This window comes from Diadema antillarum, unplaced genomic scaffold, assembly GCF_040938485.1.
Source record: "Diadema antillarum isolate AM-2024a unplaced genomic scaffold, OU_Dant_1.0 seq00000696_RagTag, whole genome shotgun sequence".
NCBI lineage: Eukaryota > Metazoa > Echinodermata > Echinoidea > Diadematoida > Diadematidae > Diadema > Diadema antillarum.
Window position 1 is genome coordinate 2,415,876 of NW_027271601.1, and position 27,135 is coordinate 2,443,010.

The 27,135-nt window shown below is 37.1% G+C and overlaps 2 protein-coding genes across 3 annotated transcripts in view; one reads left to right on the top strand and one right to left on the bottom strand.

Annotated features, from left to right (window-relative positions):
• LOC139737550 (alpha-amylase B-like) overlaps positions 1-27,135 on the top strand; it is a 47,609-nt gene that overhangs the window by 15,722 nt on the left and 4,752 nt on the right. The gene's annotated exons all lie outside the window — the stretch shown is intronic.
• On the bottom strand, positions 1,053-20,872 carry LOC139737551 (organic cation transporter protein-like). Of its 2 annotated transcripts, XM_071648229.1 has the most exons (11): positions 20,448-20,872; positions 18,872-19,132; positions 18,200-18,303; positions 7,756-7,910; positions 6,798-6,966; positions 5,251-5,386; positions 4,734-4,822; positions 3,390-3,598; positions 2,885-2,993; positions 2,198-2,407; positions 1,053-1,735 (listed from the first exon to the last, which is right to left on the bottom strand). In XM_071648229.1, the coding sequence occupies exons 1-11, from the start codon at positions 20,610-20,612 to the stop codon at positions 1,627-1,629; spliced, it is 1,716 nt and encodes a 571-aa protein (XP_071504330.1). In that variant the 5' UTR covers positions 20,613-20,872; the 3' UTR covers positions 1,053-1,626. The 2 variants fall into 2 exon arrangements, with proteins under 2 accessions (XP_071504330.1, XP_071504331.1); XM_071648230.1 differs by lacking the exon at positions 1,053-1,735 and having other exon boundaries at positions 2,367-2,477.

Here is a 27,135-nt window from a genome sequence, read left to right on the forward strand (position 1 = left end):
TACACATGCACAAACTTACCGTAAGCGTCATTCGAGGGTTGTACAGAGTAGCGATAAGAGGAAGAACGAGTTGCTGCAGATGTTATCGTGACAGTTTGGTAAGAGTAGAAAACAAGCACTAGCTCGATAAAGTGTGTCTCAATTTTCCCACATCCGTACCTTCTCATTTTGAAAGTCTTTGGTTTCTGTCGTGAGAGCACGCGCGAACAAAGGAGTGATCCTGATGCGCTCGCAAACTTGAGCTTTGTACTTGCTCCGGAGCGCCCTTTTTAGTTAAAGAATAATCGCAAGGCTTGCGCGTGTGTGTGTTTGACCGTATGTTTTTCCTTCAATGCTAACTTGCGGTTTACTTGTTCATCGCTTTCTGTCACTGCCATCACAACCTAAATGTATGTGACACACACACACACACACACACATCTGCATTTATGTCTATAATTTTTGGAAGGAGGCTAAAGGAAGACTAAACAAAACTCATCCAAGAGTATTATGCGTATATTATTACAACGTGTACTTTCAAGTCAGTTTGCATGCATTGTGATTGTACATTGGACATTATATTAGCCATTTCATACAGCTTTACACGTTTAATTGCCATTGCTGGATTAAAAGACTATACTCCAATTTTTGAAGTCACAAGTACTGAAACGATATAAAACAAATAATTGAAATAGAAATACAGAAGTTTCATTCATCATAAATTAGCATATTCACTCGAGTTATGCAAAGAGAAACATATTTCTCCCTGCCTTTAAGTTTGAAGGGGATATGCAAGTGAACTTTGATTATGGTAGATACTAAGTAAATGAACTTATGTGAAAATTTACTTATTACTGTGACGAGAAACTTGAAAAGGTTCTTCCAAATCGGATATGCTATTACACTGTGATTGTATTGACCGACGCCATTGATGCACAGACCATAAGCAGAATGTGTCATCACTATCTGCCGAGTTCATGAGTGATGACCACGTCGATGATACTACAGCTGTACTAAAAGTTACATTCCGAACATTTGTTAACTTTATACGTTAACCCAAAATAAACCCGAAAATAAAAATGGAGTTAGAATGTAGTAATTTAACATCATTATGATATGACGCATTAAAGGGGCTGTCCGCAGTACTGGTTGAGGTGGGGATTCGTGTTTTTTACATTCCTATGTGAGGTAATGAGAAACCTCTTACGTGTATATGAAAGAGCATGTAATTTTAAGAAGGATTCAACGTTTATTTGATGAAAATTGATTTTTAAATGGCTGAGATATCCAAAAAAGTGATGATGATAAAGACTACAGGCCACAACTTTATTAGGATCTCTTTGTTTCACCTTGTTTTTGGATATCTCGGCCACTTCAAAACCGATTTTCATCAAATAAACTTTTAATTTGATACCCCTTAAAATTGCATGCTCTTTGACATCTCATAGAGTGGTTTCTGAATATCTCGCAAAACGTTAAAAGCTAAATCCTCACCTCGACCAGAACTGTACACACCCTTTAAAGCGTGTGCGTCTGTAGTCTCAGTGGAGAATAATTCACCGGTTTATTTTCCGATTATTTACAAGTTGACTATATATCATTGTCGTGACACCTGCTTGAGTTGCTGTTGTCAAGCATCCTCAAGCCTCAAACAGGATCACCATTCGCCATTCCATTTGCTTCCTGATATTTGATATTAGCGTATTCACTTCCTTGTACAGCCTGTATTCCTTTCCTCTGTCTCGGACCGGCTCTCCTGCAAAAACATCGTGGAAGAAAATACACATTCAGAATATAAGCTGTACAAATTTTCAATGTCAAAGAGAAAAAAAGACAAACTTAAAGTTCCTTTCTCTGTCATGTTGTTAATCTTATCAGAGAGATTCAAAATTTCAAATCAAGCATCGCGACTGTGTTGCGTGGGGCGCATCTTATCTATGCAAATCTCTTTCTTTTGCGAGTTTTTTAAATTTGTATATACAAATATATAATATATATTACATATAAAATATATATATATACTATATGTATATATATATATATATATATATATATATATATATATATATATCATATATATATTGAAAGAAAGAAAGGGAAAACTGACCAGAAACAAAATAGTGAAAACTTTGAGCATAGAAAACGGATGAAATCCCATTTTCTTTGCTCAAAGTTTTCACTATCTAGGTATAGTATACATAGATTTTTAAAAACTTACCAACCAATATTTTCCCCTTCTTCGATGGTTTCTGGAATCTTCTTGCCACGCGTTTCGGGTAGGAAGACAGACACAATGCCGGCGATGATGGACAGTGAGCCGAAGATTACCAGAGGTAACGGATCCCAGACTGACCGTAGAGCTATTATCTGCGGTCCCAGGATGTTCGCCATGTTAGAGAAGAGAGTGCAGGCACCCAATGCCTCATTTCTTTAGTTTCCAGAGAAAGACAATGAATGACCACAACACTCAATATCTGAGTTTCGCAATTTTACATGACCTATGTCAACAAAAGAGAGAAGATGTTTAGGCTTTATTAGCATTCATAAAATACTCAGTTTATATCGATATATTAAGCAGATTGGAAAACATGCGACGTGTACTACCTCTCGTTTGCACAGTATTATGACGTCATAACAGTGAAAAAGAAAAACTATTTTGTTTCTGCCATGATCGACTTATGTCAAATTGAACAGGAATTTTTACTCAGATCATGACTTTGTACACTTAATCTGTACTGAGACTGTCTGTACTGGCAAGAGAGATATAGATAGATAGATAGATAGATAGATAGATAGATAGATAGATGAAAGATAGATAGATAGATAGATAGATGATAGATAGATAGATAGATAGATAGATAGATAGATAGATAGATAGACAGAGAAACTGCTATATATCGCTCACCTGACTGGGGTTGGGACAATCTCCACGGCATGTAGATAGACGATGCTAAAAGACGACGTGATTGCAAACTTGCCAACCATGGCTACACAGGCACGACCAACACCCAACGCTTTTGTCATGTGAAAGAAAGAGAGAGAAAATAGGAACAAGGGAGAGAGAGAGAAAAAAAAAGAAGATGGCTACAACAGATACGTACTGTATTTTGTGACGTGTAATAGAAAACAATGGACATGATATAATTTTCTGAATGAAATGAGCGATGTTTTGTGAGTTTTGTTTACACAGTGCAAACATAAGTATATTACATATTGTAGACACGTATGGTCCCACTTCGATATACCGACGCAAAAAAGGTGATAATTGTTTCAGTAATTTGCATTTGATTAATGAAACATAAGCGATGAATTAGTGGATCACTAGACACACACACACACACACATGTCGATACATTTTGTTTGTTTATCTATTTACTGATTTAACTAAGCCATTAATTGAACATTCTCACGAATGAATATTGTTGCCAGGAGAGCGATCCCTGCAATAAACATGCAGGCCATGTACGATGGTCGTCTGCCAAAGTAGTCGATGGGATGAATCACGCCGAAACAGGCGGGAATTTCAACGGCACCTGCTATGGCGAAGGCGATGTAGACATTGACACCGAGACTGCCGGTGCTAAGCGAGACTCCGAAGTAGACTAGCGTGTTAACGATGCTTCGAAGGAACAAACAAACAAAGAAACATAGTGAGTCCCTTAAATTGTCCTTATGGCAATCAATAATAACAGCTTTTATATCACATATTGTCTTCCGCATTAATGAGACTTGTTCAGTTCTTGGTCTACACAGCGTCATGCAACCAAATAATAATAATAATAATAATAGTCAGTTCTTAGAAACGCATAATACCATAAGATAGTCTCTGTGCGTGTGTACAAAATTAATGGAACAAACAAACAAAATCTTTCACATATTTCTCTATTCAAACATGTAATCAACAATTGCCCAAAAGGTGAGTTTTTAACACAGATTTGAATTTATCAAAATCTGTAATGCATCTAACACTGAGAGGGAGATTATTCTATAATGAGGGTGCCATTTTTCCAAAAGACCTATCACCATATGTCTTAGATTTGACACTTATTTCAGAGAGGAGATTTTTTGATTTTGAGCGCAGATTACGACCAGGATGATATGGCTTGATGAGTTCACTGAGATATGCAGGGGCATTTCCGTGAAAACATTTGAATACAAGGGTCAAAATCTTAAACCTGATACGAGCTCTTATGGGCAACCAATGAAGACTACGAAGAATGGGAGTTATATGATCAAATTTCCTTTTGCGTGTCACAAGCCTTGCGGCTGAATTTTGTATCCGTTGGAGTCCTTTCAGGTGAGAGTCTGGAACTCCAATGAGCAAACCATTATTATTATCCAAATGACTAAAAATAAACATAACATTGGTACAATATTGGGTATTATGATTATTGCTATTTGGGGGCAAGCATACCACCACAAGTGTACCTATTTCAGCGATCTTCGTAATGTAGACGTTTTCCTAGGGATACAATATTTTTAAATCAACTCATACTTATGGATCCATGACTTATTCTGATGATGCTGGTAATGACAATATATGATATCGATAATGATATTGATAAAAGTGATGATTATGTTATTGATAACATTAATAGTAATCATCATCATAACTACGCCGTTAATATAATTATGAGAATAATTCTAAAAAAAAAACCCCGAAGGTGGTGATAAAGATAAAGATGACAGGTAAGAGGAATGATAGCAGTCTACTAAGTTTAGTAGAAATCAACCATAGAAATAATTATACTTACAGATTGAACATTATGTTCAGGGTATACATCCTTAAACGAGGCTTGCGCAGTAGATCCATAAATTTTTTCTCATCCTCTTTCTTAACATCCTGTAATGAATGATCATAAACATAACATACGTACGTACGTGTAAATTATTGTATAGTTATATGTTTTTCTGTGTGGAAAATGTGTACAATTTATTATAATGTACATTATATACGAACTCTGTATAATGTATATATATATATATATATATATGTGTGTGTGTGTGTGTGTCTGCAGTTTCTGTGCGTCTCTACGGTACAAGCATAGTATACGTACACATACACATTGCATGATACAAATCTTACCGAAGTATTACATGTATCTAGACGATAATTTATGCATTTACCCGTGCATTGATGTGATTCTTTTTCGCGCAGAAACCGACTATAGAACCGGGTGTCCAAATTCATAGTCATTACTTGAACGAGGAGTTGAAGTTCATTTTCAGCACAAATAGTGAAAAAATAAGAATGAATCAACTTCAACCAACCTTCTCAGTGACATCAGTGAGGGTAAATGTCTCTGTAATTGTGACTTTGTTGACCTTGGCCAGTTTCCTCACTATTTTGCGAGCTTCTGTTTCACGGTCCCTGGACAGTAGCCATCTCGGAGATTCAGGCACAACTCTGATTCAAAGAAATAAGAAAGGGAGAGAACGAGAGAGGGAGAGGGGAAAGCATCTCTCGTCATCAATTTTTACGGTGCGAAATTGTACTTTTTGTACCTTAAAATAAATATAGCTTATAATGATGATGCCAGGTTGCATACACATGTATTACATTTTGAGTGATCCACGTATTACAAGCCTTGCTGTTTAGTCGACCACCCACTCTGTCCACCGTTCAACGTATGCATTGGTGTTCTTAGTTTCTCTACTTAATTGAACATAATCGTATTATAGACGTTACGACCTACATTGTGTAATGTACTTTTCCAAATTGATCAAACAATATGATTGTGTAATGCATGTTTTTTTCCTTTCACTCTTTAAATACATGAAATACATGAAATTGAAATAAAAATAATAAATTGCACATATCGACAACTTTAATTTATTCTATGACACATGTCCTTTCTTCTCCTTCGATTCATGTGAAGAATACTATCCATTTGTATACTTTAATACCTAAAACGAATCCTTCCCAGTCATAATCCCGCCTACAGCATGTGGCTTATCCGACCCCAAATCTGCATTAGAGAAGAATTTGCTATATAACTGTATAATTGTGCTTTTTTTCTCTATGTTTCGGTCATTGTTGTACCCGTGCTCCCCATCTCAATCTTTAACTCGACTTTAACTGGGACTTACGCTCAACAAGCTCGCTTTTAAGTAGGTTCCTTCATATTTCTTCAGCATTCTTCAGATTCAAAACTTCAGAGATCGACCACTATATGTTTTATATATTTGCAATATTTTATGTATGTCTCCAGCTTGATATCATGTACTTCATTTAATTTTGTTATATTTGATGTATTTTTTCATCGAGAAATATGAAAATAAATCGAAATTGAAATTGAAATTGAAATTGAAATTGAAATAATCCTCTTAAACGTCAAACGTACCCACACTCTTTTTTATATGCAGATATAACATCGCAAAATCTTTTACTGTAGACTTGACTATATAGCTATAGTATTCCTTAGAAATTACGCTGTTCTGAAATTCAGCCATGCTATGTTTGTTTCTAAATTGAGAACATTTGCACTTTCTTTCTTTTGCGTTAATCTTGGCGTTCTAAATTGAAGCAAATGCTTTATTCAGTATACAGCAATACAGTGTGAGAGAGAACTTGCTTTTTGTGCATTTTTAATATATGTTCTCCTCCTGCAGGGCCATGCAAAATTACAGTTCTAAAGGACACTTAGTTGTGGCATATTGATGCATTGTGCATGGTAATGTCTTCGGGTTGCTGATAGACCCCCCCCCCCCCCCCCCCCAAAAAAAAAAAAAAAGTTTGGAAAATTCTGAAACTGAGTTTGGATGGTCTTATGTTAAAACAGCTAAGGAATATTTTGTCTCTGAAAAAAAGTACTTACACAGACAGCGGCAAAAGGATGGCTGGTACAGCAGAGATGATGAGGTAGAAATGCCGCCAATTTCGGATAAAGAAGGCGATAAGGGCTAATAACATGTAGCCGAGTGAGCAGTAGACCCAAATCGCATTACCCGAAATGCTGCGCTTGGACGGGCCAACAAATTCGTTGGCTGTTGATGAGAATAAGAGAAATACCCCACATGACAGGGAAATTGTTTAGAATATTGATTAGAAGATAGAAAGAGACGAAGACAGAGGGTGAGATAAATGTTCTCAACAATAATAATGATAGCAGTAATAGTTACTATTTTTTAAACATTACGCCCCCCCCCCCCAAAAAAAAAAAAGTTATCGTGATATACGCTATGTATACTAGCTCATAAGTATTGCATTTACAAGAATACCCATATCTATATAATCAGTTCAATGACATGAAATAACTTCCAGATTGACAAAGACCAATACTACTACGACTACTACAAATACTACTATACTATTCTAACTACTAAACCTACTACTACTACATGTACTACTACTACTACTACTACTACTACTATACTACTACTACTAACTAGTAGGATTACTACTACTACTACTACTACTACTACTACTACTAACTACTACTATATTACTATCACTACTACTACTATCACTACTTCTACCACGATCACTACACCACCACCACCACTATTACTAATACTACTCATACTTTTACTACCACTGCTACCACTAGTTCGATGACGACGACTACTAGGCCTACTACTACTATACTGCCATTAATGATAATGATAGCAATCTCAGTTTTGAAAAGTGCGATAAAACTGATGGTAACGGTTATCATGATTTGGTGCAAGACTAGCTTTAACGACCGCGGTAAAATCGTCTTGAGTGAATGTAAATGCATCTATGAAGGAAATTTCCCTCAAAACTAATGATATAGGTGAGAGAAATGGGTATACCCAGGACGAAGGTGGCAGCAACCATGGCATTAGACGCGGCTCCAGCAATGAATCTTCCGCCAAGCATAACCCACACGTTGGGCGCCAAAGCCACCACAATTCCAGCCAAACTGACTATTGATAAGGCGGTAAAGACGACCCTGTGGCGGCCAACTCTGCATAGAAATCAATAGGGGATAATCATATATATATATATATATATATATATATATATATTATTTTCCGTTACTTAACGTTTGACATTAGAGTCATGTCCCATCTTAAAAAGAAAATACCTTGATGATGTGTTATTTAATTTTATCTCTCTCTCTCTCCGCCCTTGCTGTAATGCTTTCCCTCTTTTAAAACCAGGCCAGTTTGTTTTTGTATTTTAGCATTGTAAACGTCGTCGAAGATTGATTCGGTACACAAAGACTTTTTATGGCGCAATGCCGCTCGTTGAGAGATCTTGCTTATCTTTCTTTTCGAGGCATGAGGTTAATGTACTCGCCTTTTATTTACTATAGGTCTATATAACAAACGTACTTTTACAGTTTTATAGGTGATATGAAATCAAAACTCCATGAGTGCAACAAGTGAATACATGGATTATAATAGGCAGTATATAGTCCAATTCCCTCGAATAATGACACGCACCGTATGTCTATTGATTAATATAGGACGAATAACGAAACAACAAAACGCACATTCAAAGAAGCTCGATATGGAATACATAGAACATACAAGTCTTTACAGTAGCGGTTGTCCAGTGGCCCAGCAGGGCCACCCGAAATAGATGCCGGCCACTATCATTTTAGAAATTATATGTTTTGGTAGCCTGATCGGGCCTGAAAAATTGCAAGTGTTTATATTTTTCTCATCAAAAAAGGAGAATAATTTGGGACTCAACACATAAAAACTACACATATTTATAGCTCGATTCCGCGACCAGGCTGTCAGATCGCAGACGGTGTTCACGGCTAAATTCGACTGAACTATTTTTTATAATATATATATATATATATATATATATATATATATATATATATATATATATATACATATATGTACACTGTTAGAACGCTGTGTAAAATTTCGTTGTTTAAAATATTGTTGTTTAAAATTCTAAACAATGTTGTTTAAATACAGAAAATTGGAGCTTGAATGCCTTAAACAGCGGTTGTTTAAAAACAATTCGGAATGATTGTCCAAACAATTAAACATAGTTGTTTAGAAATTGATGGGCAAGAGTCATGTGATAGTCATGAACCAATCAGCGGGCCTGCATGTATCCTTCGTCGCAATCGATCGCCGCCGGGCGGCGCGGCCACCGCGCCTCACACACACTAACACGTACACGTACATCACACGTTTGTACGTCTGCTATACTGTAGCGCGGCTATTCATCATGATGGACGGCGGTGACGATGACTGCAATGCAGCTATATGGAGTCACGAACATTCTCAGCAAATGGGGTCTAGCTATAGAAGAACTTTGCCAGTCATTCCAAGGTATTTATTTATTTATTTAACTGATTGTTACATCGCTTCATGCCCCATCTAGATCTGTAATTTGCATGATATATGAAGCTAGTCACGGCTAACGCTTTGGGTTCTTGACCGGGCTGCGCTACGCCTCGCCTTCATCATGCATGTAACGTTAGATCTAACAAACTGTAATGTTAACGTTAACGTTAAGTTAGGTCGTCTGTACCGGTACGTACATTATGTTTTTCAACCAATTCGTGCTTGTATAAACACTTGCATAATTCAATCCTTACATACATTTTCAAGACTTCACATAAAATACGAATTTCTTTTACAAAAACTAATCATCTAAATCAGCGTACGGAATATTCCCATTGTTGACACAGTAGTCAGTACAGTAGCCTATTCGTTGTAGTTCTATCTGAACAGTAACAGCTGGCACCGTATCACATCATGCAAAATTATAGGCGCAGTGTCCAAGTTCGATGATGTAGAAATCTAACAAGTTGTTAGGCATAGGGTATAACGTGACGGTTAGGGCCTAGCTAGGCAATGCTAGGGCCTAGTCAAGGGCTAGGGCCTATATTTTAGACTGCTGTGCTAGTGCTAAGTTCAATTACACAATGACCTGTCTCGATCACTTCCTACCTTATAATTTAGAACTTATGGTCGGCTGTATGATAGCCCTACTACATCGACCACCCTCTTGTATGTAATAAACCGACCGTGTATTAATTGGCGCACTGAACGCTTAGTACGCACTTCACTGCACGCAAAGCACATAAAAATGGATTTGGCTTTGACTGTTGATGAGGATGGTGTGGGAAAACGCGAAAATTCACCGTTCATTATAAAGTTAATGGTTTTAATCAAGGACAAAATTTCGAATGAATATTTTCACCGAATCGTAATGTAATGTCTATGGAAGTTTCTAAAAAGTTTCTTACAACACGGTGTTCAATACAATTTGGTTTGCGTGCATTGTCAATGCAAAAACAGCGGTCGATCTCAATAAAGGAGCGTTACCGCGGGGAGCTGAAACGAGGCCACGCAAGTTCGACGGCGATATTTTTGCACTGAAACTTCAAATCGAAAAGGGAACAAAGGCATTTGATAGCCTAGCTCTCGATTTTCTCGATCACGTAGGTCAAGTTTTTTGCATGAATTTCAGTGTTAAATATTCTTATCAAGCAAATAAACATTAGGCGGTCGATGAGTAGTAGGTCCAACCGTACAACCAAAATCTACTGTAAACATAATGAACCCCCTAAAATCCAATACTAAAGTGCAAGTTAAGTTCTGCTACTTTTGCTACATGGAGCAATTCATTCTTTACTGAGCATCATTGCCGTCAATGATGCTCGATGAATTAAGGTCTACGTAAGCTTCCAGTAGAAAAAAAGGCCTAGAACCCCGATAGAAAATGAAGATGAAGACAGAAAACAGATTGTGGTGTTTTTAACGCACAATATAGTCTATGCACCACAAGTAAACTTAATGCCTGTAGTAATAATATACCACCTTTAATAGTAGAGTTCTATTTGTTTAGTGTAGGTAGGTGGTTTGGAACCAATTTTTGGCACTTTTGTCACTTTCGAATAAGTTTCTATGCAAAGATTAGGAGCTTTCTTCTCAGTCTGTCAAGATTTCCATGCCAAACGAAGCACATTGTGCAAATTCACACAAACTTGTGAGAAAAATGTTTATAGAATGAACATTTTTGCAGAAGCTAATGATCATGCATAATTCACTCCATCATTTATGTTTTTGTTATCAACTTGAGTATTATATTTTTTTTTCCATTTGGTTTATAGCATTCTTTCTGGGCCACCCTTAATATGATTTCAAATGCAATCTTGTTCCCTAATTTGTACAGATCAAGCAAGACTTCAGCCAGGAGATCATGGCTGAAGACAGGATGTTTGCAGCATGGCCATGTATGCTGACAAAGTACTCTAGTATGGGGAATCAAGATGTCCATCGTAGCAAACGCTGCTTATTTGTCACATGGGTGACACCGATGGCCTTTGCCAAGGTACATTTTAAATAGTATTGCTCTGTGTAGAGATTCTAATCTACAGCCCCAGTACCACCCTTTCCTTTTTTGCATTTGAGTGGAGGTGAATTTATTAACAACATTAACAAAATACTTACAGTATGTACATGACTATTAAAAAAAAAAAAAATTGTTAGACCGAGAAATTCATTCAATGCTTGTTAATTAATTTCTAAGACTTTCGCAAAAACCTGCAAAAACTGAAGTGGATCTGTAATTTCAAAGCCAATATCAAAGAGATCATCTGGGCTCTTGATGACTCTGCTTTGTCCATCATTCAACTTGCATGTCATGTTCCCGTATTTGGTTTTGTTGCCGATTCGACATCATGAGCTTCCTTGGCATTTATCATGCACTGATCGAGTGACACATTGCATGCCTTTAGATCTCCATTGATGTACACACTTTTCATGTTCTCTTTTCCTTTCAGACTAGAATGCCCAGAATACAGTTTGTTCCTTTTGTTTGCAATAAAGTGGACTTTGATCTGCCTGCTCTTTCCTTCTTGCCTTTTCCCCACGATGATGACAAGATCATGAAGATGAGATGTCCTCTTTCCAAATGTCTAAGCCAACTTCCTTGGCAACATTTGACTCGCTCTCAGTAAGATCTTCCTCTGTCTCCTCAGCCCCCTCTGGCAGGCCAGTCAGGCAGAGATTGTCCCTCCTTAGCTCATGCTGGACCTCGTCCTGCTGGAACTGAATCCTCAAGAGATGACATGTGGATTCAGAACATCTTTAATTGTGCTCATACAAGCTTCTTTCGCTTCTTGTATCACATGCGGTAGTGCAGCTTTAATGACTGTAACTACAGCTCGAATAATTATTTGGGAGAGGCTGTCTCCTGCCTCTCTCTCACATTATAGCACCCCACGGCCACACAGTTCATGTACACTGAAACTTCTGGACGGTTTGTCCTTGCCTCCTTCATCTACCATTCCCCTTTTCTTCTCCACTGCCTGATCAACTCACATGATAATCAAGCTTTTGTCATTATAGGATAACATTAACAGAGAAGTCTTTTATGAACTATTAAAGTTTTTGCATTCTTTTTCCTACTACTTGGAATAAAAATCACTGGACCTTGAACATCCCTTGCTCTTGCTAATCTAATTAAGATATATGCATATTAACTGATCTTGCTTTATGCAATGCCAGAATATGGCATGAACCTCCTGCAAAAGCCCAAATGTCATTCATATTGCAATAGTCTTTGTTAAGCACTTAACAGTAGTGCAAGATTATTCTTATTAAGGCACTGGCTGTCAACACCATTCAACTTTCTTTCATCCAAGTTCATGGTAACTCTGATTTCTGCTTTGTAGAATAGCATGATGGTTATTACAGCATTGTAATTCTAATGCTTGGCCTTACAAGTTTGGCTCTACTCATCCACAATTACTTGCCCGTCTTGGTAGTAAATGCCGTTGCCAGAATCAGTCCCTCATTCAAAATGTGTAGTATTTTCTACAATACCCTCCAAACAACTTTAAAACAGCCCCCCCCCCCCCCCCACAGTTAGTAATCCCGGTTGCAATCAAGTACAATATAAGTACATAAGCCAGCATCTGAATATGAGCTGATACTTGTCAGCATTTCTCTTTATCAGCCTTGATTGTGTTAATATTTTTAAAGGGTATATTTGTACTTATCATTAAAAATACTCCCCCTGTGTCATACATTTTGCTCCACAGAGGAAAAAGAGACGCTTGCATTCAGCATGCTGCCACTAGTTTGCCGAGGCTGGACTGCGAGGGTGTGGGGCAAGTGCTCCTTTCAGGAGTCGTTGGAGTTATTCTACGACTTTCAACCTGTAAGTACCTAACTGTTCGGAGGCTAATCTTCTAAAACAAGTGATGTGTTGCCCTCTTATTAAAATGATGAGATGGACTTTGACATTGCAATACAAAATATAAAAATCATCAAGCTGTGGTCCATAGTTACAGAAATTCCCAGTTTATGCTGTTTCATTTGTTAGTTTAGTCCATGGATTCTACATATTTATGCAAATTTACTATGTTGCTAATGTATGCTGTGAATCACAATAATTTTTTTTAATGAAAAAAAAAATCTTATATTACATAGTCAACATACATATTTACTTTATTTTGTGCCTGACTGCTCAATCACACACTTGTCCAATATCAATATGTCCTTTTCATTTTGATGAAAAGGGGAAAAAATTCGCATGAAATGCAAAATTGGTCCCAAATGTCGCCAGTAAGGAATATTCCATTCATCAATAAATATTGCACTTGACCTATGGTATCATTATATTCAGGAAGATGCTGGAAATATATCATGTACCACTCATATACATCCAATGTGATACAGGGTGTCTTCCCCCCCCCCCCCCATACCAAAAAGAAAAAAGACCTCGCATACTCCTTAATGTTCCTACAATGTAAGTGGACAAAATTGTTATACTACTAGTATTGGAAAGAGTAACTTACCCAAAGTAATGAAATGCAATTCAGAAGTAGTTTTTGTTTGATAATACTTTTTGCCTGGGCTTGCCAGCAATAAAATTAATTGCCTTTCAGAAGTTCCCATAGGCCACACAGTTGAAAATTCATTCAGCGAGGTCATGGTTAGCCCTTGCAAGAATAGAATTTTATGTAATACATGGATGTTATATACTACATAAAATACCCAATTTAGGGTATATGTTTGCAAATGAAATGTTGCAGAATTTGGCCAGGCACTTTATTATGAACTCTACCTTGAACATTGGAGAGGTGTGGGAAATATATCTGTTCTGATGGACCTCATTATACCAATGCCTCAACCCAACACTTCTGCGTAGATTATTTCAAGATTTTATCGAGATGTATAGTTATGCATGTTTCTTTTCCAATTCCATTTCATTTTACAGGAGGGCACAGACCTGGCTTTCTACATTGGACAAATTGACAGGAAGCAGAGACCACAGTCCTTCATCTTGCTGATGGGAGGATCCTGGAAGAAGCCACTGCAAACCTTTGTCATTGGGAAGTTTTGGCTACACGACGCGAAGACCGAGAATATGAGGAAGCGATCACTTGTGACAGTCCCCGTACTCTGACTCCCGTCCCCATATCTATGCAGTTTCGCTTTCCTGTGCAGGACGGAGGCGTGGGGACAAGATCGCTGATTGGTTGGCTGACTGGCTGGCTCACTCCTGCCCAGCATCGGGACCGAACGCTATTTTGGCCAAGTACCGTACTCGTTTTCTCCCGGACAGGACGTTCCTCGGACTTGATCATGTGCAGAAGCAAATTTCGCACACGACACGCTTAACTCCAGGCCGCGTTGTGCTTGCGAAAACTCCCTATTGTAGAGAGACAGGGATTCTTGTTTCCAACTTTGACAAAGGCTGTGGACTGTGCATTCAAAGTGCATTATGTCCTAGATGTAGAGTACCAGGCTCAATGTTTTGCTGCCTGGCAGTTCTTGGAGACAGTTGTGTACAAAATGCCTGGTAAAGTGACGTCCAATTCTGTGAGAGAGATCAGGACATACCTGAACTCTTCAAATCAGGAAGATTAGATGCGTAGAATGAGATTTTCATGGTCATCAGAAGTTTAATTGACAAAGTTGACTTTTAGGTCATTCGTCAAAGCAAAGGTTTGGTATCTATGTTTTATTTGTTTATAACTCAATTAGTAATGGATACATGTCACATGGAAAGATCAAAGGTCATGAGAAGATTGTTCTATTAGTGGGTAATGTTGGCCCTTGAAAACTTGTGATAAAGATGGGCTAGAAATGAATTTAAAAGGGTATTTTGCATAGTAGTGACTTAATGAAATATTGGGCAAGATCTTCACAGGTTTATACTGAAGCATGACAGTCAATTTTCAGAAATATAGCAATTGCGAAATTAAAACCTCATATCTGTTGAGCATAATGGAGGTGACACTCTGTACTGAATGTGGCCTTCATAAAATTCAAGATGAACTGTTTCGTAGAATGTATATTTCCATTATGAATTTATTGCATTGTATATAGAGTAATCTTCATTACTGCCATCTCTATCACAGGAGTGACAGAGATGATCTTTGCTGGACAGATGTGCTGTACTTGGCACATCCCAGTTATGGAAAAAAAAACTGTATGTGTTCATGGTAGCAGGTATGACTAAACAGGAGTAAGTTTCATTATAATTACAATGTACTGTATATGTTATTTGGTCTGTTGAGATATGCTGAATATTGTAGGTATGGAGTAGAATTTTCACAAGAGATAAAACTTATTTCTTAATGTGAATGGTTTCTCCATCTGCAGTATATTTATAGTCATCATTGTACTGTCAAGGAAATATAATCTAATAACCCCTGACTTACTATTGCAAATGTTCCCCAAAAGCATTGCAACTGAAATGATTCAAAATGTTGTTACATCAAATTGAACATTGTTAAAAATGATCTAGTTAATAGAGAAGCTGTGTAGTGCAATACCTTCAGTAATTTTTTCTTAGTGGGGCAACAAAGTACAGTATTGGGACAGAAAAGCAAATCCTTAGAGGGCCATTCCCGTATGCTTCGCTTATGAGATTTCCAAGCGCATGTTATAGTGACAAACACTTCAAGAACAAAGTCAGTGGTTCTAAGAAAATCAGATAATTATTCCAGGAAATAAGACTCATTCAAGATTTATCTTGTCTTGTCAGGGTATGATCACTATAAAACTGGATAATGTGTCTGTACGGTGTGCATTGGACTGTAAAAGCATTCTAAAAAATTACATTCTCTGTGTACTGTTCATTCAGTTAGCCCTTTTGGACCCATCTGAGGACAACTGATGGTCCCCATGCACCCACACAATATGAGAAATGAAGCAACAAAATATTCAATGTGGCACAGGTATAGATAATCTCAAGCTGAACACATCCATGTTATGCATAATAATTAATTCTTTAATTATTGCATGTTTCAAATTCAATTTGCCATTGCAGTTTAGTTGAAATATTGTGAAATGTGATTTTTACGGCGTTAAGCGCCCCATTTGTATGTAAGTGGAATCAAAATGTACATTTGACAATACACTAAGGTTTAGATGAGTCGAGGTCAATTCAGCTGGGAAATCACTTAACTCAAGCATAACAAAAGCTCGTGATTTTTCCTCTGCAGTCAAACTGCATATTTTTACTAAATCCGCGCAAGTCGACACATTTTTCTCGGTTCTCGAGAACTTCGACTTATCAAAGGTTACCTGTGTAAGAAGAATTGTTACTCTGTATATATTCTGAAAATGGATGAGACAATTCTTGATTGGCTCAATTTGTTATTTGTAATAAGTTTGCACATCGATGGACAGATTGACCAATTGAAGGTTTTCTAATGATACGTTGTCAGTGATATAGACAGTGAAAATGTGCTGAAATATATAATTGGCCAAAAAGATAAACATTTGTGTTATTGTGCTTATATACAAGTGAGTTGTACAGTAGTATGGGATTAAGAACTGTTTAAATTCTAAACATGAATATTCAATATTTGCTTTAAACAACCCAGTTGTATAAATTTACTTTTAAACAACCCGGTTGTATAAAATGACTTTTAAACAACAGTTGTTTAGAGTTTTAAACAACTTTTTTTAAACAACTCAGTTGTATAAAATTACATTTAAACAACAGTTGTTTAGACTTTTAAACAACTTTTTTTAAACAACCCAGTTGTATAAAATGACTTTTAAACAACAGTTGTTTAAATTTTTAAACAACTTTTTTAAACAACCCAGTTGTTTAAATTTCTTTTAAACAACAGTTGTTTAGAATTTTTAAACAACAAAGGGTTAAAAGTTTAAACAACTACGTGTTGTTTAATTTTTAAACAACAGTTGAGCGATTCACCGGTTAACTTGTGGTTGTTTAAAATTTTAAACAACCTTGTTGATTTTTTTCTAACAGTGTATATATATGTATATATATATTCTCAGTCAAATTTCACTGCCAAGTTTTATCTATCTGAACATACAAAATGTAGGCCTATCGGTATACCCATTTTCGTGTACAAATGTCAATGCTCTCAGGTAGCCCAAAAGAGTAAAATGAGTATGTGAATTGTAACATGCGAGTTTGGGGAATTGAGTCTAACTCTACTCGAGCCTATCAGACTGCAGTGCAAATACACAGCGGAAGAGGGCCCTCTAAAATATACTTCAGAAATCAGTTCTATTAACCCTCTGGATACGGACTATAGTTGAAACGATCATCCAATGCACTCGAAACGTGTTAAAAAGCTGTAGTGTGCTGTATAAGATAAGCTCAGTCACAATGCAGTGCGTGGTATTTGAAGCACTAACAGAGACATTCCAGACGATTGTTGTAATTTCACATCACGTGATACATAAATCGATACTGCCATGTACACATTATTCGTGGATTGGTTTAGCTGATAAACCAATACATAAAAAAAGAAACAAAATACACTGAACAAGGATGATGATAAAGGAATATTACATATTCTACAGTAATGTAGCAATGTTATTCCATTACAGTGCCACTTGCTCAACGACTTCAAATGTATAGAACTTATGCATACTTTCTTCTTTTGTTCTGCTTCCTTGATCACTTACATGCATTCTTCCGTGACGCTACTGCATCATCATCCTCGTTTTTTTGTGATTTTGTAATGAATTTTGGAAACATTCCTATCCCTCATCCAAATCACTATAAATTCTAAAACTCTGTACCTACTTCTGTATAAGCAATTTATAGATGTTCAAATGCTCAAGTCTGAAAATCATCCGGAAATCTCCTTTAATCGTACCTGATAATTTTACATATAGTTATCATGGTTTATTGTATTATTTCATTGTTTTATTAAATGACTTTCTTTCAGTGTTTTTCTTCCTGGTTTTTTTTTTAACCACAATAAGTAGCCTAAGTGTCGAGCCTTACCTAGAACATAGACCTATGCCTGCAAGATATAAATCTTACTTGTCAGATAGCGTTCCTCCTACTATCGCTCCGATTGCATTGCCAGCAAAGAACAGGGATTGTTGTAAGGTGATGAAGTGTTCTCCTCCGCAAACCAGATCGAACTGAGTTTGGGGACACGACATACGAAATAGGCCAATTGATGGAAGTGGAACATGCTTTAATTGATATCTTAATAAACTGGGTTCAGTTCATGAGACATGAAGGCAATCTTTACTAAACAACGAAGACAAGTGACAAGGGACATGACTGTAGTTGAATACGAAGAGACATACCTTCCCTCCTGTGGCTCTCAGTACGTGGCTCTCTAATGAAATGGAAAGGCGCTGTCATGCAGCATTATTAACAGTAGAGTCTTTTTAACGTCGAGGTAATTACCTTGGCTGGCTGGGGTAGAATTTGGTGAAAGTTACCGCGACAACGTTTGACAACATTTTGCGGGGACCGTAGGCAGGGTAAAAAAGAAGAAGGAAAAAAAAAGCTGTCGCGGTAACTCTAGTTTGACATGTTTGAAGGGCCCTGTTAAAACGTGGCTTCTGATTAAACCAAATACCGAATACCGTTTTTAACCGTTCTTAAGAATTTGCTTGTGGGATTTTTGTGTTTGTTGTTTGTTTGCTTTGTTTTACTTTTTTTTTTGGGGGGGGGGGGGCATGTCGTTCCAGAACTCACATCTTGATTCATTGTGGTGGTCAAGGGGTCCTCGTTGTAGTACATCCAGCCGCCATTGCAGCCAATTGTCTGAAGACCCTTCGGATTGAGATCCGGCGAGAACTCAATGCCCGTGACGTTGTATCTGTGGCAGCGATCGTAGACCTTCTCATTTTTGGCGCTGTAGTTCCACGGGATGCCCACGTCTCTCTTGGCCAGGCTGCACTCCCATGTGGTGTTGAAGCCGTGAGCGTCGCAGTCCACGGAATCCCATTCCGGTATCTGTGCGATGGCGAGAAATTGGTTCACTGCGAATCCATCTCTTATTGTGACTAAATCTCACCAGGTGCTCAACCATTTTTCATTCAAGCTGTAAAATGAATGCCGTGAAGCGGTAAATTTTTAAAGCAAAGAAGAGTTCACAAAACGATTCTGATACTCTTATTACATATTTTGCTTTCGTCGAAATTGTTTGCAAACTCACAGTGTATACCAACGGACTGCATTTTAAGTCATCCCAAAGCGCTTTTTCTAGCTAATTAGGAATGTTCAATATTTGAGAAAAAAAAAAATCTTCAAAACGCCGGAGTAGACAAACTCCAGTCACCATTGTCAAGTTCTCCCGAATGTTGTTGATATCTCCATCTTGAAACACAAAGAACCCGCTCTCCATAAGTGAAAATTGATATTTTTTTGTATGAAAAAAAAAGATTTATTGAGAACAATCCATTTATCTGAAAGTCTTGAGCGGATTGTTTGAGCAGGAGCACATAACTTGATAGCATTAAAAAAAATCAAGCATTTTTACATGATGAATAATGGGCTTTTATTGGTAGGTAAAGGACGATACAGATATCTTACTGACAGCATTGAGTAGTTTGAATAATGGCATTTAACTCTTCAACCACAAGGCAACATTGTGCTACTGACATGGGATTCCTTGAAGCTTATAATTCTTCATCATTTAGAGATATTAATATCGATGATTTCCGTTTGTCTTTTTACTCTAGGTTTTTATCGTAATTGTTGGACATAGCTGAAAACGAAGACCAAGACTCTCATTGAATTTGATAAGGTCTATAATCTAAATGATTATTCTCGGAAAGAATGATTTCTTGATTGTGTGGGGCGCTGTGGCATAGTGGTAAGATTCCTGACTCTCAGTCGGCGGTCCCAAGTTCGAATCCTGCCAAGTGCAAGATTTTTTTTTACCCACCACGTCCCTGTCGACCCAGGTGTATAAATTGGTACCTGACAATGCTATGTCGGCTAATAACAAAGACAGGCCCCCCTGGTAGGATAGAATTGTGGCAACGCTGACGAGACTATCCCGAATAGAGATAAAGACCATAATAATGTGTGTGCATGTGTAGAGTGTCACCCAGAAAAATCGGATAGAAAGTTTTGTCTAATGTTTGTATATAGATAGGTACGGTGGAGAATTTTTTTTCAAAGAAAACTAATGAGAAAGGATCATATAAACTGTAAGATATTTCTACTGACACTGTTAATGCCATGTCTACATGAGTTGCTTGTCAAATACTAGTAGATAACTGTACTTTTATACCAAATACAAACCACACTAAAACCAACTTACCTTACACCAGTGATCCGTGTCGCTAGAAATGAACACTGCTCCAAGAGTCTGCCATGGTGCTATGAATATCAGAAGACATAGCAAGTTGAATATCACTATCTGATAGCGACCAAATTCACCTAATTCGTAAAGAACGTCGTCAAATTTCCTATCCCCTTCCTTCATGCTGCAACTTGAATTATAAATTATCTCAAGATTATTTTCTGCAACTTAAAAAGGAAAAGGTTAATCGAGATTAAGTAATGACGCGCTTTTAGGTAAATGTGGCTATGCAAGAGAGTTCTTGCCTAGTGGGTCCAAGAAATATTGAAATGGCGAGTCCCAGGGAAGTGAGACAATCGACTGAAAATTATCAGAAGAAAGAGAGGCAACCTTTATACCCGCATTAAATCACCCGAGGCCCCGCTGAATCATTAGTATGTACCGTGGTAACAAAATGTTTCGACGATATGATTTTGACCGTTCAAATGCAAGTGCGACCGTGCGTTTGAGTTTCAGAATAGAAGAGTATACAGATTGATAAACTTTGAACCACTCAAAGCATTATATTGTTGACTTGGCAACTTTATCTCCTTTGTGACCCTACATGATCGCACAGTTAATCTTAGATATCTGAGTATTTGTAAATGCCACGTAGTAAATGCGAAGGATTTGTTTGTAGAGCCATTAAACAAAATTCATATAAAAGCGGTATGGTTTAGCATATTTTGTGTTGTTGTTTTTCTTACTTAAAGTCAAGCTCTTCTGTTGAATTCATATCTGATTGACATAGAATGAACAGATAGCTCTATACCAATTATGTAAGTAAATGACTGGAACAGCGTAGTGCTATGTTGAGTTGTATGAGCCATGAAGCTATTATGTATCGGTATATTTCCATTTCTTCTAATACATGTAATACTTCACAATATTATTTACTCCAGTATACTATAGCCACTATAAGGGGGAAAAGTCTAATAAAAAGCAACAACAACAACAACAACAACAAAGAAAACACACACAAGAAGACTTATAATGCAAGAGTATTTCAGGTAGTCCAAATAGGGAAAGAGAATGAACCGATGGCAAGGACACCCGTCTGAATCCATCTTACGCAATCTTCTGTCTGGGGACACGGGTGTTTGCTTTAAGTTCATGTTTCTTATAATAGTGGAGCGGCATAGCCGAACAATTGTGCATTTTGTGATAAAAGCACCAAATTTCGTACACAGGTTGACAATCACGTTCAGATTAAATTTAGATATTGGGCCATCGTAAATAGCGCCCTCAACGTCCATGGCAGCCATTTTGAAAAATAGCTGCCATAAATGCCATGTTTTCGTAAACGTTGCTAATTCTAGGAGAGAAAAGTCAATAAGATTTTGGTTACAAATGGGAAATTACATTCAAAATAAATCTCGATATCGGGCCGTCGGAAATAGCGCCCTCAACGGCCATGGCAGCCATTTTTCAAAATGGCCGCCATAAATGCCATTTTTTCATTTATATTTGCTAACTTCAGAAGGAAAAGCCAGTAAGATATTGCAAACAAGTAGGAAATTACATTCAAAATGAATTTAGATATTTGGCCATTCTTAATTGCGCCCTCAACGTCCAAGACAGCCATTTTTCAAAATGGCTGTCTAATGTGCCACTTCTTCGATGATTTTGCAAATTTCAGAAGGGAAAAGTTGATACGATTTTGCCCATAAATTGTAATTCATTCAAAATATATCTAGATGTTGGGCCATCAAAAATTGCGCCCTCAACGGCCATGGTAGCCATTTTTGCAAATTGGCCGCCATAAATGCCATATTTTTTTGTTAAGAAATGCAAATTTCAGAAGGGAAAGCCAATTATTTTTTTCCTTTTTTGCAAACAAGCGGGATATTACATCCAAAATAAATCCAGATATTGGGCAATTGAAAATTGCGCTCTCAATGGCTATGGCAGACATCTCTTTTTTAAATGGGCACCATAGGTGCCACTTTTTCATTAAGAAGAATGCTAATTCCAAAAGGAAAAGTCAATGAAATTTTGGTAGTAGGCCTAAATGGGAAATGACATTTAAAATAAATCTCGATATTGGGCCATCTGAAATTGCGCCCTCAACGGACATGACAGCCATTTTTCAAAATGGCCGCCATAAATGCTATATTTTCGAAAAGATTTACTAAAATCAGAAGAGAAAGCCAATGAGATTTTGCAAACAGGTGGGAAATTACATTCCAAAGTAAACTTATTGGGCCATTGCAAATTGCCCCCTCAATAGCCATTCAAGCCATTTTTCAAAATGGCCACCATGAATGTCTTTTTTTTCGTGTTGCAGACGTCAATCAGAATTTCCACAAAGGTGGAAAATTACATTCAAACTGAATTTGATAATAGGCCATCCAAAAGTACACCCTCAACAGCCATAGCAGCCAAGTTTCAAAACAGCTGCCATGAATGCCCCCCTTTTTTGGCATAAATTTGCTGATGTCAGAAGGAAAAGTCAATAAGACGTTGCAAACAAGTTGAAAATTATGCTAAAAAATAAATGTAAGTATAAGGTCTTCTTAGAAGGCGCCCTTAAGGGCCATGCTGATCAACATGGATGTCTGGTTCTTTTTTCTTTTGTTTTTTTGAAAGATTTGCTAATTTCAGAGAGAAAATCAATGAAATTTGTACATATGTTGGAAATCATATTCAAAAGAAAATAATATATGAGGTCATTACAAATGGCACCATCAACGACCATGGCAGCCATTTTCCAAATGGCCACTATAGATGCTATTTGTTTCTTGAAAATATAATAATGCCAGATGAAGACAATACAATTTCTTGTGCATATTGACAAAAGACATTCAAATAAATTCAAGTTTGAATTTGAATTTGAATTTGAAATGAAGATATTGAGCCACCATTTAAACATCGTCTCCAACGGCTACGGTAGCTCTTTGTCAAAATGGCTTCCACACACTCCTTTTTTTATTTGCTTATTCCAGAAGGAGAAAGCAATAGAATACTGCTAAACAGCCATTATATCTAAACAAATGCACTCTGGTGTTCAAAGAAATTTAGATTTTAAAATAGGTTTCATTGATGGGTTAGTTCTAAATTCATGTTTTCATTTTAGTTCTAATTGCAGTATTTCGCGTGTGACGGCTAACAGTATGGATATCAAAAGTATATGTTTTTATGGAAGCACAGCAAGTAAATTAACTTTTTTCGTAAAATGAATGCCCATTTTTTCGTATCTGTCTTAAAGGGATCGTACTCTTTTGGTTGAGACCTAATTTCAGGTTTCTAACATGGTGAGATATGAGAAACCTCTTATGAAATATGAAAGAGCATGTAATTCTTTGAGGAATTGAACGTTTATTTCATGAAAGTTGGTTTTGAAATTGCTGAGATATCCAAAAAAGAGCGATTCTGAAAAGTGTGGGATCCACACTTTATGACGATCGCTTTGTTTTACTTTGTTTTTGGATGTTTCTGTCATTCCAAACCAAATTTTCATCAAATAAACTTTGAATTCCTCTTAAAATGGTATGCTCTGTACTATATCATATGTGTTTTCTTCGTATCTCGCAAAAAAGTTAAAAGCCCAATTCTCATCTTCGCCAATACTGTACCATCCCTTTAAGAATATTTAGGAAGTTACATTTTAGAATTGATACACGCCATATAGTCCCATATATTCAATGATATGGTGTTACTCTCAAAGTTAATACATGGCGCCATTATTCCTGGATATTCATATTATTCTTTTTCAGAAATTTTTCATGTTTGCCACCTAAAATATGCATTCATCATTGGTGAGATATAATCGCTAAGCATTTGCCTTGTTTATTTTAGGTGTTCCTCAAATGATTTCTTTAACACCATATTTCAGATTAATGTCTCTGTGGATATTCTACTGTCTTCTCCTTCTGAAGTTAAGTAAATTTCAAGACAAAAAAGAAGAGTGCATTGTAGCCATTTTGACAAATAGCTAAAATAGCAATTGAGAACACAGCTTATGATGGCTCAATGTCTAAACTTCTTTGTATGTAATTGTGAACTTGCGCAAAAAAAAAAAAATGTTTATTGTCTTCTTCCGGCATTAGGACATCTTCATAAAAGAAAAATGGCACCTATGACAGCCATTTTGGAAATGGCTGCAATTACCGTTATTAGCAATTTCGTTTTCTTCTTGAAAATTTGCGAAGGAACAATTTCTAGAGTTAATGCAATCTAGATATATTGTTTGATTTTAAACATGACTTTCAATTTATATAAACATTTGTTGATTATTCTTTCTGAAATTACCATTTTTTTAAAACAAAATGATTATGACAATGACAGCCACTTTGGAGTATGGCGGCCATGGCCGTTGAGGGCAGTATTATAATAATCTAATACAAATATTTATTTCAAACATAATTTTAAAATTGTGTGCAAAATCTTATTGACTTTTTATGAAATCAGGAAATAAAAAATAATGGAATCCATGGTGGCCATTTCGAAAAATGGCTCCAATGGCCATTGAGGGCGCTATTTACAATAATGTAATACATAAGCGCAAGATAAATTTCAAACGAAATTTTTAAATTGAGTGCAAGAGTTTATTGACTTTTCCTTCTGGAATAAGTAATTTCAGAGAAAAAGGTGATATTTATGGCAGCCATTTTTAAACATGGCCACCATTGGCGTTGAGGGCGCAATTTGCGATGGCCCAACATCTATATTAATTTTGAATTTTATTTCCCACTCGTTTGCAAAATCTTGTTGATTTTCCCTTCTGAAATTTTAAATTTTTTGCGAAATATTGCATTTATGGCGACCATTTAAAAAAAAAATGGCTGCCATGGCCGTTGAGGGCGCAATTTGCGATGGCCCAATATCTAAATTTATTTTGAATGTTATTTCCCACTAGTTTGCAAAATCTAATTGATTTTCCCTTCTGAAATTTGTAAAATTTTACGAAAACTGGCATTTATGGTGGCCATTTTGAAAAATCCCTGCCATGGCCGTTGAGGGCGCAATTTGCGATGGCCCAATATCTGAATTTATTTTGAATGCTATTTCCGACACGTTTGCAAAATTTTATTGATTTTCCCTTCTGATATTTGTAAATTTTTTAGAAAAATGGCATTTATGGCGGCCATTTTGAAAAATGGCTGCTATGGGCGTTGAGGGCGCTATTTACGATGGGTCAATATCTGTATTTTTTTTTTATGTTATTTACCACTCGCTTGCAAAATCTTACTGATTTTCCTTCTGAAATTTTTATTTTTTGGTGAAAAATGGCATTTATGGCGGCCATTTTGAAAAATGGCTGCCAAGGCCGTTGAGGGCGCAATTTGCGGTGGCCCAATATCCAAATTTATTTTGAATGTTATTTCCCACCCGTTTGCAAAATCTCATTGATTTTCCCTTCTGAAATTTGTAAATTTATACGAAAACTGGCATTTATGGCGGCCATTTTGAAAAATGGCTGCCATGGCCGTTGAGGGCGCTATTTACGATGGCCCAATATATGAACTTATTTCAAATGTAATTGTCAACATGTGTGCGAAATTTGGTGCTTTTATCATAAAATGCACAATTCCTCTAATTTTTCAAGCTATGCCGCTCTACTATAAGTCACGATCAAAGTTACTTCGCCTCAACACTATGAGCTAAAGCATTTTGTTACAATCCTTGCAGTTCACAGATCGTTTGTACATGCTGAGACCGTTTGCTCAGTCGTCTTACAATGGACCACCAGAGTGACTTTGACTTTTAAGACTCACGTTGCCGAGCTTCACCAGTCATTATCAGGGCCGGCGCGGTGTTTTCAAAAGTGTGGGGGCCCACTAAAGTGTGGGGGCCCAAAGTGATGACACCTTATGTATTCCTTTGTATGGTGCACAAAAAGTGTGGGGGCCCAAGCCCCCACGGCCCCCACGGCTGCGCCGCCCCTGATTATGAGTGCTGAGAGACTATTACGCACATTTTGATGAGACTGAATGTGGGGATAATATTCATAGAGCTAACTTCAAGATTTTGCAGTTTCACGTGACTGTAGTGAAGGAAAAAAAAAATGACAGCTGAATGAGAACCTCTGGTAGAATCTGGAAATTTATAGAATGCCAGTTCAGGTAAGCGTCAATAACACTGGGTGTCACTATCCGCCATGATCAAGTTCTTGTCCTTGATAGAATGTATCTAATTTGCCTCTCCTTCACAGTGAAGACACAGGGTCCTATACATTCATTATTTGTAGACAAACCAATCGGGTTACTGATGCATATACCTCAGGTGATACTTGATGCGATATATAAGCAAATTTACCATTTTATACGAAGTAAGCTGGTAAAAACAACAACTACAACAGCATATATGTGGTATCAGCGAGGTACCAAAGATAATACCAACACTTCAAATTAGCGTAACGTTCTGATTTTGCTCAGATCTTCACAGATTTGTTTTTGTGTACATGTATATGAGAATGAACTTCCATCAGGCAGTTCTTAGTGCAGTAGTCCCCCCCCCCCACCCCGCCCCCCCCCCCCCCCCACCGTCGAACCGCCGCCCCCTGCATAAATTTTGTGGTATGAAAGAGTGTAGTCTGTTATACCTGGATACTGTCCTGTTCAATCATTTTGAGTGTGTGTATCACCATGGACCTACTAACGAATGGACTTTCAACGAGTCCAACCACTTTGTAGTATGATACGAGATCCCACGTTCGTAGATGACT

What these genes read in the sequence shown, in the direction of transcription:
- LOC139737551 (XM_071648229.1), bottom strand. Translation starts at nt 20,612, where the DNA reads ATGAAGGAAGGGGATAGGAAATTTGACGACGTTCTTTACGAATTAGGT. An exon ending in TGCTGCCACCTTCGTCCTGG is followed by an intron (nt 6,967 to 7,755) that starts GTATACCCATTT and finishes TCTCATCAACAG; the next exon opens with CCAACGAATTTGTTGGCCCG. An exon ending in GAAGGGGAAAATATTGGTTG is followed by an intron (nt 1,736 to 2,197) that starts GTAAGTTTTTAA and finishes ATGTTTTTGCAG; the next exon opens with GAGAGCCGGTCCGAGACAGA.